Source organism: Vidua chalybeata, chromosome 14 (assembly GCF_026979565.1).
Source record: "Vidua chalybeata isolate OUT-0048 chromosome 14, bVidCha1 merged haplotype, whole genome shotgun sequence".
Taxonomy (NCBI): domain Eukaryota; kingdom Metazoa; phylum Chordata; class Aves; order Passeriformes; family Viduidae; genus Vidua; species Vidua chalybeata.
This window is the reverse complement of record NC_071543.1, coordinates 1122441-1134731: the sequence shown is the minus strand read 5'-3', so window position 1 is coordinate 1134731 and position 12291 is coordinate 1122441. Positions and strand designations below refer to the sequence as shown.

Genomic DNA, 12291 nt, shown 5'->3' with positions numbered 1-12291 from the left:
AGACCATTGCTGTAAGTGAGTATATAATGTTTTTTTCAAATTACTTTAATAAAACCAGGGTTTTGAGTTGAGAGAGGGCACAGATTTAATACGCTGTATGACATTGTAGTTCTTACAAAGGACGGGAGATACCTCCTTGGGAGAGTTCTCATACCTGCGTGAAGTTACACGGCTCTGAAACTTTCAGATCAGAAGGGATGGAGACTTCACCAAAGCCTTAAGGTGACCTGTGGGGTATCTTAGACTTTCCTCACAGCTGTCTGAGTTACTACTGTACAAAACAGGAGAAAATCTCGACTGAGTCATTTGCTGTGCCCCTGCAGTTGGAGGTCTGGAGGAGCAGGGTAGGGCTCCAGCAGCTCCCTCTGCCACAGGCACAGCTGGTGTGTGGCTGAAGGTGTGAGGATGCTGGTAGCCATCTCATGCCTGTCTGCTGCCTGCTGTTAATTCACTGGAACAAGGAACACAGCAATCAGTAGTCCTGTATCAGCCTTGCCCACCTGCCTGGGTACCTGAAACTAATGCACAGGGTAGGAGCTGAGTTTACCAGATGTGCCTTGCAGGTAGCAGGATATGCCCACTGTTTAAAGCACCAGGAGACACACCTCAAAATAATTTGCTGGCGCCTCCCTCTTGCCTTACTGATGTAAGGAGGTCTCCTGGAGTCAGTGTTTCTGTGATCTAAAGAAAGCAGCACCTTGTCTTGCTGCTGTTGGGCAAGGGGCAAATGGTGCTAGCAAGCCCTTTTATAAACTGCAGCAACATCCACAGGAGGCTTGAGCCCTCCTGTAAGACACAACAGCCCCAGTATGCTGCTCCCTTCCTGGGGCTGTCTGCTCCTGCCCTGATGGATGTGAAGGGTTGTGGCAGGAGGCTGGGGTGAAAATGGGAGAAAGTGCTGTCATGCTGTGGAGTGGCTCAGCCTGGCAGCTGTCGTGGTGGTGCCCTGCAGGCAGATGGGTCAGGAGGCTGAGAAAAACCTCTGGTCAGAGAAAACTTCCTGCCTCCTTCCAGAATAAGGCATTCCTGGAAATGGCTATCAGGGAGGCTGTATCAGCCCTGGCAGCCTTGTTCTGTGCAAGATTTAAAACCCATCTAAAATGGCTGGCAGTCAGTCTGTGCTATTTCAGGTCAGGGCTGTTTTTGCTTTCTCCCTGTCTGTTGATGTCTCAGTTCTTTTGTTATAAATTATTGAAAGCAGAAATGCCAAAAGACGTAAGAAAGAAGCTGGTTGTGCAGTTATGGGAGGCTTTGCTAATTTGTCGGGGAAAAGCTCTTGCTGGGATATAAGCTCCTTTCTTGTTCTTTGTGCAAGATGGGTTTTAGCAGCTCCCCAGCAGCAGCCTCACCTCTCCCCTGCTGGCAGTGCACAGGGTTGGCTTTAAAGCTGCTCTGGCCGTGGTTTGTGTGAGTGTGGTGGTGCCTGTGTGGCTTGAGCAAGGGGGAGCTCCCCTTCCCCTGCCTGCGTGGCCACCGTGGTGGCTTTGTGCCCAGACAAAGACCCGGGGGTTCCAAAGCGCTGCAGCATCAGGAGATGCAACACATTGCCACGGGGCTGCATTGCCAGTGGTGGGTGCGGCTGGTCTCAGGGGCTGGGGGGGTGGTGGGCAGGTTTTTGGGTGCAGCTGGTGCTGGCAAGGGGCTGTGCACAGGCAGGGTGGGGATCAGGCTCTTTTGCACTCACTGCCTGCCGGGGACAAAAGCTACGTCAGACTGCAGCATCCACAAAGGAGAAGCATGTGGAGAACAGGCAAGCAAAGGGGGAAGCTGAGGGGAAGGTGAGCACAGTCAGAGAGTAAACACGTGGTAAAACAAGCGCAAAAAATAACGCAAAAAGGATTTCCTGCGTTCATTTTGAAACGGAATGGATGTTTTGGTTCTCGCTGGCTGTGCAGGAAAGATGAGCCTTTTCTCGCTGGGGCTGGGCTGTGTGATGCAGGCTCTGCAGGGTGGGTTTGAAGGATGCTCATGAAGGCAGCCCTGCCTGGGATTGCAGCTCCAAACCTGGCCCTGCCTGGGGCTGCACCACAAAATCAGAGCTGCTCTGGGAGCAGCCTGGCCTGGAGCTTTGCCTGCAGCCTCTCCTTCCCTCCCCCAGGCACAGGAACGGGAGGCTGTTTCTCATCCAGACTCCTCTCGCAGGAGCAACCTGGCCTTAGATCTTGGCCTTTGCCTTTTCAGCATTTGCCAACTCTTGGCGCCTCTTGAGTTCAGAGCCTATATGCTGGCTGGAGTGAGAAGTGCCTCGGGGTTTGTGGCAAAGGGCCACCTCCGGCCGTGACCTGCTGTCGCTGGATAGCACCAGTCCCTCCTGCCAAGACGGGCAGTCGTCTTGCTAAAGAACACAAAGCAAGTGTTCCCTCCGGATTGCTGGGGATTTTCTCTGCAAAATCTCCAATAAGCCCTGAGCAAAACCCAGAGGCTGGCAGGCCAGGAGGAGGTGGAGGTGAGAGCTGCTGCAGCACAGCTGCTACCCCTTGGTGCTCTGTACCAGGTTCCTGTTCGCCATGGCACCAAGATCTCTGTAGAAAGGTTTTGCAAGCCTCATCTGCAGTCACGATACTCTTTCGTTTGTGTGCTCCCCTTCCCCTCATTCCCTTACAGCACCTACAGGACCCTCCTGGCCCTCTACTCCCTCTTATCCTGGTGGCCAGCAGGCAAGTGCCCCCCAGGCTGCCATTATTCTTCCTGCTGGGATCACACAGGCTGCGTGCACTGCCCCTTGGCTTTTTACCACCAAAGGTGTTCCTTCCGCTTGCACACCTGCCCATCTGCACAGTCTGGGCTCCTCCCCAGGCTTGTTGCTGCCGAGCAAGAGCCTGTGAGTATGGTCATCTTCTTGTCCACCCATGCTGCTGCTTTAGTGACCAGACCTCCCCAGGAAGCGCTGTGGCCAGAGGCAGCGTAGACACGAGTGGCAGTGGCCAAGCATCTCTCACAGGTGTGAGAATAGGCTGCTGGCTTTAGCCCAAGGCTTGCTTTATTCAAGTTCTGCTTCGGCAGTGGGAGCATCCCTGGACACACACGGGCCACAGCTGCGTCCATTGCTGTGGGGCACCTGCTTCTGGCGGGGCGGGTGGAGGCTGGGACAGTGGCTTTGGAGTCATCTGGTCACATAGGCACCAGCCTGCCCCCTCACAGGTGCGTGCGCGCACAGGAGGGGCAGTGGGCGCCATGCCCCTCTGTGGGGCCAGCAGGAGCTGTGTCTGCGCGCGTGAGGGGCTGTGTGCCACCTGTCCGTGTGTGTCTTGAGGGGCTGTGTGACCCATGTCCCCGCTGACCCGTCACTCGGCGTCCCCCTCTCTCGCCGTCTCCCTCAGGCCCCTCACGCTCGGTCCCGCTCGCGCCCCCGCCGCGCGGCACGGCGGGAACGGCCGCCCCCTGGCGGGCCACGCGCTCCCCGGCGGGCGGGCAGCCAATGGGCGCGCGGGCTGGGCGGCGGCCGGGCTATAAAAGGCTCCGCCCCGCGCGGCGCGCGCTCCAGACTCACCTGGGCGCGCAGGGAGCGGGACCGGGATCGGTACCGGCACCACCCGCACATCGCATCCACCGCGCATCGCATCCACCGCGCATCGCGCCGGACAGCGCCGCAGGTACGGGCTGGGCCGCGGAGGGGGGCCCCGCGCAGCGCTGCTGCGAGGAGGGACTCGCCGAGGCGCCCCGGGGCGGGGGCTGCGGGCGCGGCGGGTCCCGGGGGGCCATGGCTGCCCGCTGCGGGGAGGGCTCCCCGGGCGTGTGCGGGCACCGGCGGCCGCCCTGCACGGCTGCCCGGGCCCGGCGAGCGGCGCGGTGCCCGGGGCGGCGGCGCGCCCCGCCCTGCGCTATTGTCCGCGGCGGGGGCCGGGGGGGGCCGGGGCCGCCTTTGTCTTCCCGTCCCCATCCCTCGGCTGACTGCGGCGGGGGTCTCGCAGGCAAAATGTGCGACAAACCAGACCTCTCGGAGGTGGAGAAATTCGACAAGAAGAAGCTGAAGAAAACTAACACGGAGGAGAAGAACACGCTGCCCTCCAAGGAGAGTGAGTGCGGGGCTGGCGGGGTGGGAGGCACGACCGGGGGACCGGTGCCCTCGGGGGCCGGTCTCACTGCCGAGGCACCCGGGGGGAGAGGGGCGGTTTGGGGCGGCAGGGCTCTGGCCCGGGGAAAGCCACGGGCAGAGAGGTGTGTGCAGCCCGGGGCAGCGGGCATGGGCCCTCGGAGAGGGCTGTTGCACCAAACTGATCCCTCAGGGCATCACTTTCCTGCGGACAGACGCAGACAGGTGCCCGACTTGCTGCCACGCACGCGTGTGGCTTGTCATCTTCTAACTTGACTGTTAAACCACCCCACTTGGGATCAAACCACAAAACTGGCCACCAGGGCCTGAATGAATCCTCCGAAACCTTCTCCAGTTCGTGCTTCCACAAAAAAAAAAAAAAAAAAAAGCACTAGATACTAATGGGCCTCTATTCTCTTGCAGCTATTGAGCAGGAGAAGGAATGTGTGAAGTCTTCCTAGAGAGAGATTGCCTGGCAGGAAGAGCGACTGCTCAATTATTTTGCTTTGAAATGAATCATGTGGGTTTTTTTAAATTTACATCACATACATGTATAGAAAACAGCTGTATCACCTAACACACTGTCCCACTTTGCTGGCAGCTTTGGCAGGTGGGGGGACAAAGCGTGGTCCTCTCAGTCCATCAGTAGCCTGACACGATGACATCTCTGCTGCTTCAGCTGCCTCCTGTTACAGCACTGATCTTGCTCTGATGCAGTGGGGAGATGAGCAAGGGCTGTGGAGGCTTCTGGGCATGGACCCCTTCTGCCTGGAGAAGTGGGGAACCTTTCTGGCCTCACCTCTGGCCTGGGTCTGTCTTGCATATTCTTCACTGACAGTGTTCTGTAGCCTCACTCACGGTTTTTTGTCTTCCTTGGGGGAAAAATGAGGAGTTTATTATAAAATAAAAAATTGTAATGATCTACCTATGGCTTGTGGCTTCTTCCCTGACAAAGGTTCTGACTGTAGCTTGGCTTGCCCTGGCGGGCGGGGAGGTCTGCCTGGTGCTACAGCAGTGCTGGTTGTTCAGCGTTGCTCAGAGAGCAATGTGGGATGGTTCCCTGCAGGGTGAATCCAGCTTAGTGTTTGCTTGGGGATCGGTCCCTGGGGGAACCGGGAGCATTGCTGGCGTGATCGTGGCCACTGTGCTCCACCACCATTGTGGTTTATTGGTGCATCTAAAAGCAGAGGCTAACCTGGGTCTTGCTGCCCATGTGAAGGCTGAGTCTTCTGCCTTGGAAAACTTGGTGTCCCCTGCCTAAAACCTTGTGGAGCTGGGCTGGTGCCTTGTCAGCGTGGCTGGAGGTGCTGGCAGTGGCAATGCTGGCCTGAATCCTGCTGGTGTGGTGGCCAGACCAGCTCTGCCCACCCAGCTCCTGGAGCACAGTTCTCCCCTCACTGCATGGCACTGCCCTTCCATTCCCCTTGAGCCAACCTCCACCCCTACCCTTGACTGAAGGTGGTTTTTCAGCCCTGTAAGGATGGATTTGAATGGAGTAAATCCCTTGGGTACTCTCGGGGCTGAGCCCAGCCCTGCCTTGCAGGGGTGGAGTTCCCTGGGTCCTGCAGTTGTCTGCCAGCACAGTGTGGGTGAGCTCTGACAGTGCCTCCAGGTTTATGCTGAGGCTTCCTGGCTACTGCCAGGACTGCCTCACCTCCACCTGGCCTGCAGGGTCACTGAACACACCAGGCCATTTATAGAGGAGGTGGAGGCAGACTAGCCAAAACTTGCCAGCTAACAGTTTTGGTCAGTGTTCCTAACGAGCCTGGTCAGCTGGGGACAAACACGGGGCTGTTGCGCCTGTCTGGACATGGTGCCTATCTGCCCGGTGCCTCCACCCACACTGCCTGCCAAGGACTGCAAATAACACTGCCTGTGTGGTTGCCACAGCCTCCACCCCTTAAAAAGCAGAATTGAAAGAGCTGCAGGTAAGAGTTTGGTGTTTGTGCGCTGTCGGGGCAGCGTGTGGGGTTTTCCATGGAGCAAGGGCAGAGAGCAATGCAGAGGCCCAGCTGGGGCTGCTGCTGTGTTGGGCTGGACACTGGGAAGGGTGGCTGTGCCCCTTCAGCACCCTGATGTCCCATGGACAGAACCCTATCCTGGACACAGAAGTCTCTTCCCCGTGCCAGCAGCCAGGGTGGTTTGTCAGGGTGACGGTATGTCCCTGCTCGGGTGGTTTTTCTTACGGAGCAGAGGCAGGTAAAGCCAGCCTGAAGCCTTTCCCCATCCCTGAGAGCCAGAGGCTGAGTTGAACCAAGTGGAGCTTTTGGGATGGAAACACAAAGTGGCAGTGCTGGTCTCCCCTCCTAGTGCTGCTTTTGGGGATAGGGAGGTCTCAGTGGCTGCCCAGAGCACCTTGGCTGCTCCTGACACCGCCCCGATGCCTCTCCCTGCGACATGCTCCAACGGGCCCCTCTGCGGGCATGGAAAAGCACCAGGCTACTTATCTCTCCCTGAGTCACATGGACGTCTGCAAGGCCATGGCAGGAGTGTCCCCTCCCTGGCACTGCTGTGCTTACAATAACTTCCCCCTCACCCTGTGCTGCGCACACAGGCAGCAGAGCCTGCCAGCGGTGCTGGGCACCCCAGTCCTACAGAGCCAGCTGGTTTGCCAGCCAGGACCAGGGCTGTGGGTTGCTCCACGTAGCAGGGCGGCTGGTGCCAGAAGCTGGCAGGGCTCCAGCATTGACCCTGAGTCTGTGGAAGCAGCCCATGGCATCCCCATGCATCCTGGGGAGCCACAGAGATGTCGATGCATCTGGCTTTGGGTTGCTTTTTCGCTGCAGCCAACCCCAGCGTGTAGTAATACAGATTTAGACGTGGGGTTAAGTGCTGGCACAGCCAGGTCTGTGCCCCAAGGAAGTCACCCCAGGGGCTGGTAGTCCCAGCCTGGACCCAGGGACATCAGCTGGAGCTGGGAGCAGCTCCCCAGCAAACACATCTCTGTGTGTTTTATGGCCAATGTCCTGTGTTCCCCTGGAGGGCAGTCCAGGCACTTTTCCCAACCACCTCCCCACCAGAATGGTGCACAGGAAGTACCAGAACACATTGCCCAAATTCCCTGTCTACACACCCAAATGCCCTATCCTCAAGACTGAGAGTTACCTATTTTGCTAACCGGCGTCCAAAATGTCCCTGTTGCCAGCAGAGCATGAGCTAGTAAGGGGACAACCATTCCAGAAAAGCCTTTTACATCAGCACTTTCCTTTCCTATCCCAGACCTTCACCTTTTCACCCTGGCACACATGGGCCCACAGCTGCCAGTGGTGTGGGAAGCCAAGACACCTGCCAGATTGATGTCCCTTAGAAATGTGGCAGCTTGAGCAGCATGGACTGCCCCAGCAGGCACCGACACACAGAGGATGCCATCCCAGGAGCTGGGCCTTCCTGACAGGGCTCTATGACCCTTCCCTCGCTGGGCACCAGGTGAGTTACTCATGTCAGCCCCTCTTAGCAATGCCAGGAGAATATAATCCATGCCTCTCCCATCTGGGGCCCATCCTGCTGCTTCTGGGTGGTTTCCTCCCATGCTCAATGAGATGGTGAGCTGTGACCTCGCTGCAGAGGAGGGAGGAGAAGGCTGAGTGAGTCACCATCAGGAGGAATTTGGGCAAATACCTGGTGACCAGCAGCATGAGGTGAATTCAGATCAGGGCTTGTGGCTGGGATGGGTGTCTGTCCCTGCCACTGCTCCATCCTCTCTGACTCAGACAGGAGAGGATTTGGCCCAACACACACATGTGGGGGACCATAACCCCATCTCTGGCAGGAGGTGCCTGAGTCAGCCTGTGCATTGCCCTGTACTGGGCTCCCCTGTGTCCCACGGCTCCCTGCCAGTCTGTGGCACCTTCCTGATGTCCCACAGCACCACACTGGTTTGTAGCAGAACTCACCCAGGGCAAGGGAGGCTTTTGCACTCTGACAGGCAGGGTTTTCCCTTTGTCACTCGACATCTGGCAGCCCCCAGAACTGCAGCAGAAAGCGGTGAGAGCCAAGATCAGCCAGTGATCAAGGCCTAAGGCAGCTCCTGGATGGCAGGAAATTGCCAACCTCGACCTGAACTGCAGATGGTCTGAGCAAACCTCCTTTAGCAGGTACGTGTTTGGCACCAGAGCAAACAGGATAAGGTGAAGCCAGGCTGCACAGACAGTTGAGTGCTGCAGCTCTCCAATGGGTGGGTCCTGCTCACCCCCATCTCCCTATTCCCTGCATCCCTGGGGAAAACATGCCACTACCTCTGTGTCACTTGGGTTGGCCTTTTCCTGCCAGGTCTCTGCTGCCTGCCCAGACACATTGCCAAGCACAGAGCTCAAACCTCCCCATGGTGGCTGAGGCTGAGATGGGAACAAGGGGCAGCAAGCAGGAGCTGCCAGGGGAAACCTCTGCTGGGAGTGCTTGGGGAGGCTCTGTACATGGGGATAGTTAAAGAGGAAAGCATGTGGCTGTAAATGAGGAAGGCGGAAGAGAAGGAGCAATTGTGGGGAAATGAAAGTGTTGTGTGGGCAAGTGACCACAGTCCTTTGGCAAAGGCGTTGACAGTAGGCTACCATGGTGTGCGGGAGTTGTGTGTGATGGGGCCACTTGGTGAGATGGGAAGGATGGACGGACAAGCTGTCCCCATCCTGTGGGGAGAAGCACTGTGCTGAAGAACTCCCATGGCCTTGGGGAGGGAAAGCCACTGTCCCTTTGCACCCACACAGCGAGCCAGAAACCTTTGGACACCTGTGCTGGGAAACTGGCCTGTGGGCTGCACACACTCAGCATAACCCATCACCTTCCCGGGCGGTGCAAAAGTTATTGCTGCTCTTGAAATAATGCCCTGGAGGTCAGGTTTACCAGCAGGAGCTTACTCATCCCCTGCCAAGGAGGGCTCAGCATGAGTAGTGATGAACCGGGAGCACGCAGAGCTTCCTGCTCAGGACCAGGCTCCTGCCAGCACCTGGCTCTAAACAAAGCTGGGAAAGTCACGCACGGAGCGCCCCCGCAGCCCCGCGCTGCTCGCATTTGCCGGGGCTGTGGCCGGCCCGAGGCGCAGGTGGGAGCAGCCCGGCTGCGCGCCTCGGCCGCTGGCGCCGCAGATGCCGAGACCATGGGGGGCTCCCAGCCCGCTCCTGACAGCGGCCGGAACTCAGTGCTCGCTTCTGGCCCCCGCCGGCTGCATTCTGCAGATTCCCGCGGGCCCGAGGGGCCGTGCCCGGAGCTGCGGCAGCATGTGCTCCTGCGGGAACGCGGTCCGGTGTCTGCGGCAGCGCCCGCACTTGCGCCCGAGCCGGGGCAGCTGACGGAGCAAAGGAGCGCTTTATTTTAGGAAGCAGCTGGCTCACACAGGAGACATTGTTTATCATCTTTCTTCCCTCTGGTGTTTTATTACAAAGGATTATGGCATGAAAAGCCATTTTGTTCCCCTGTTCCCTATGCATAGCCCCCTCTCCATGATTTATTCCTCTCCACAGGCAACAGCTGGGGTATGACATCCCAGGCAGCGGAGGGGGAAATAAGGTGGGGGCTCAAACCCATGGCAGTGATGGCAGCAGGCATCCACCCAATGCCCAAGTCATGGCACAGATGTCGGGAGTTTGCCAGGGGTGCCTGAGACTGCTCATGCACCTTCATGATGTAAGGGGCGGAAAAACTAAATCAAAGCCTTTCCACGGTGGGTAAGGAAATGTCACCTCACTCTGTCTGGCCAGGGCAGAGATCAGTGTCCTCTGCCAGGACACTGCTGTCCTCAAGCCTGTGTGCCCCACTGCCAGTGCTGGTGGTATCCTGTGGTATCACAGCCCCAAACCTGCCTGGATGAACCTGTATGGGAATCTCCTGCTGCCCACAGGGCACCAGGGGCCAGGCTGGGCACAGCATGGTGCAGGGTACAAGCTCAGCACAGTGGGTGGGGTACAGGGTACAAACTGAGGGTCAGCTTGGGAATATGATCCTTTGCCACTCCCCCTAGAATCACCTTCAGACAGGGCAGAGACACCTCCAGAGCTGCAGCAGGAGCAGCTTCTCTCCGTGCCTCTGTTAATGCACTTTCCTTGCCGAGCGAAAGCCAGGATACCACGTGGCCCCTGTCCCCCTCCTCTGTCCCTGCTGCCGTGTGCCTTTCCTGTGGGTCCCAGGGCAGAGTCCGTGGCAGCACAGGCTGAACTCCCCCCTGCCCAGCCTGGCAGATTCCTCTGTGGTTTTCCAGGAACCAGCTCCGGAGCCATGGGCAGCAGGTATGCATGTTGCAACAGATGCCTTGTGCTGTCTGCCAAAGGCCCAGCCTGTCTGTGCACCTACATCAGGGTAGAACTATGTCTGGTGCTGCCTCCTATGGTGATACCTGCTCTGCCGCCTTGTCATTTAACATGTCCCTAAAAACCAGCTAAGGGGTTTTTGGGAAGAGCTGGGGATGGGCGGGGAGGGGAGGGCAGTGGTGTGTGGCTCAGCCAGTGCCAGGCCTGCGGTTGCACTGAAGCTGGGACAAGCCCCTGCCTGCAGTGTTGTGTCTGAGAGGCAGCTCTGCAGCCCAGGCATGGCCCCCTCCCTGCTGCCTCAGACCAGCTCACAGAAACAACACAGGTCACTTCTTTAGGGCAGGTTGAGCTGTGTGGGGTAGAGGGGGATGAATGATGCATCTTCCCCAGCTTTGCTCCACCTATGGATCTCCTTTCTGGGGAGAGAAATGGATGATGGGGTACCTGGCAACTTGCTCAGAGCTGTAGGCTCAGGGCAAATGGAGGTGGCCAAGGCTAGGGGTGTCAGGACTGCTCAGGGGGCTCCTGTGAGGGAAAGTGTTTCACAGCAGATGCCATGGGCTGGAGCTGCTGCTGGGTACACGCCTTGGAGAAAGCAGCTGCAGAGCCGTGCACCGGGGCTGGAACAAAAGCAGAGGCCGAAGCCCCAGCTGCAGCACGGGACATGTGATGAATTAATCGAGGCATGAGCTGGCAGCATTGTGTGACCACAGGCTGGCAGGGGGTCGAAGCAGGATCAGGGCGCCTCACCTTGGCACCAGCTTCCGTTGTTGGCCCTATCTCCCAGAGCCGGCAGTGAGAGCCAAGCAGCCGCACACATGCTGCAGCCTCTCTGGGCAGGGATGTAAAACCTCTCATGCTGAAGGAGCCCTGCGCCCTGCAGAGTCCCTTCCCCAGTGCAGCCCCCGCAGCCCTGGTACTGCTCACCCAGCACATGGCTCCTGGACCATGTCCTCATCTCCAGACAAATTCCCCTGGTGCCCAGGACCCACAGGCAAAGTCCCATCCTGACCATGGGGCCAGGGCAGTGCTGCTCTCAGCAGGTTCCCACCAGCACAAGGTCATGCCCAGATAAGCCCATTCTTTAACTTGTGCTAAGTGTGCTTTAGCCATAGTAGTTACTAAGTAGGCAGCTCCTGTTGGGTCACGGTGTTTCTGGCTGCATTTCTTATCTCTTTACTTTGCTGGGCTTTGGGAACATGTTAGTACAAACCATGGCTGTGTGCTTTGGCCTGGCACTGATGGCCTTGCTCTGCTGGGGGAGCTGCCTTGTGGAGAGGATCAGGGAATACATCTCCCTCTCCTTACCCAGGACTGATGTGGGTGGCTTTATTGTGGAAGCTCACGAGGCCCCTGCTAGCCCTTATATGGGCTGTTTAAAACTACTAATTAAAAACTGAGGGTTTGTGGCAGCAATTTACAGTCTCTGCAGGTAGCTCCTCTCAAGTGTGAGTGAGGGCAAGCTATTTATTCTGGGAAGATCTTGTGAACTACTCAGGAAAGTGGACCAGCACAGGTGAAGGCATCCAGCACCTGAGAGAATTAAGTAATGCTGGAGGTCATCTACAGTGATCTAGACAATGATGATGAGGGTGTTCAGTGCACACAGGCTGTGTGCAGGAAGGTGATTCAGAGTGCCTCAGTGTCATTCTGGCAGCTTGGCAGCAATGTATTATCCAGGTATGAAAACACCAGCTTTGAAGAAAACACCTTCTTGGCTCCAGAACTTTGATGAAATATCTGTCCATCCTCATGCCTATAAGCCAGTGCCATGGCTATCAGGGGCACCCCAAGAAGTTAGTCCCCTCCTGCCCTGGTTAGAGGGAGAGTGAGCCCACGATGCATGTGCTGTACTCTGTTTCTTCTTGCCTGAGCAGGGGAGGACAAGGAGCAGTGGGATGGTGAACCCAGCTTTAAGCCGAAAGCCCATGTATGAGACGTGAGAGGGAAGAGAGCTGTTAAGAGGAGGAAATGCCAAGAAGTCTGACAATATAATTGCTGTAGAGACACAAGAAGGCAGCC

The 12291-nt window shown here is 57.5% G+C and overlaps 1 protein-coding gene across 1 annotated transcript; it reads left to right on the top strand.

Annotated features, from left to right (window-relative positions):
* Positions 1-3476: 3476 nt before the first annotated feature.
* LOC128795330 (thymosin beta-15A homolog) lies at positions 3477-4957 on the top strand. The gene is made up of 3 exons (XM_053956017.1): positions 3477-3593; positions 3912-4016; positions 4457-4957. Exons 2-3 carry the CDS (start codon positions 3917-3919, stop codon positions 4492-4494), a joined length of 138 nt encoding a protein of 45 aa, XP_053811992.1. The 5' UTR covers positions 3477-3593; positions 3912-3916; the 3' UTR covers positions 4495-4957.
* The last annotated feature ends 7334 nt before the right edge of the window (positions 4958-12291 follow it).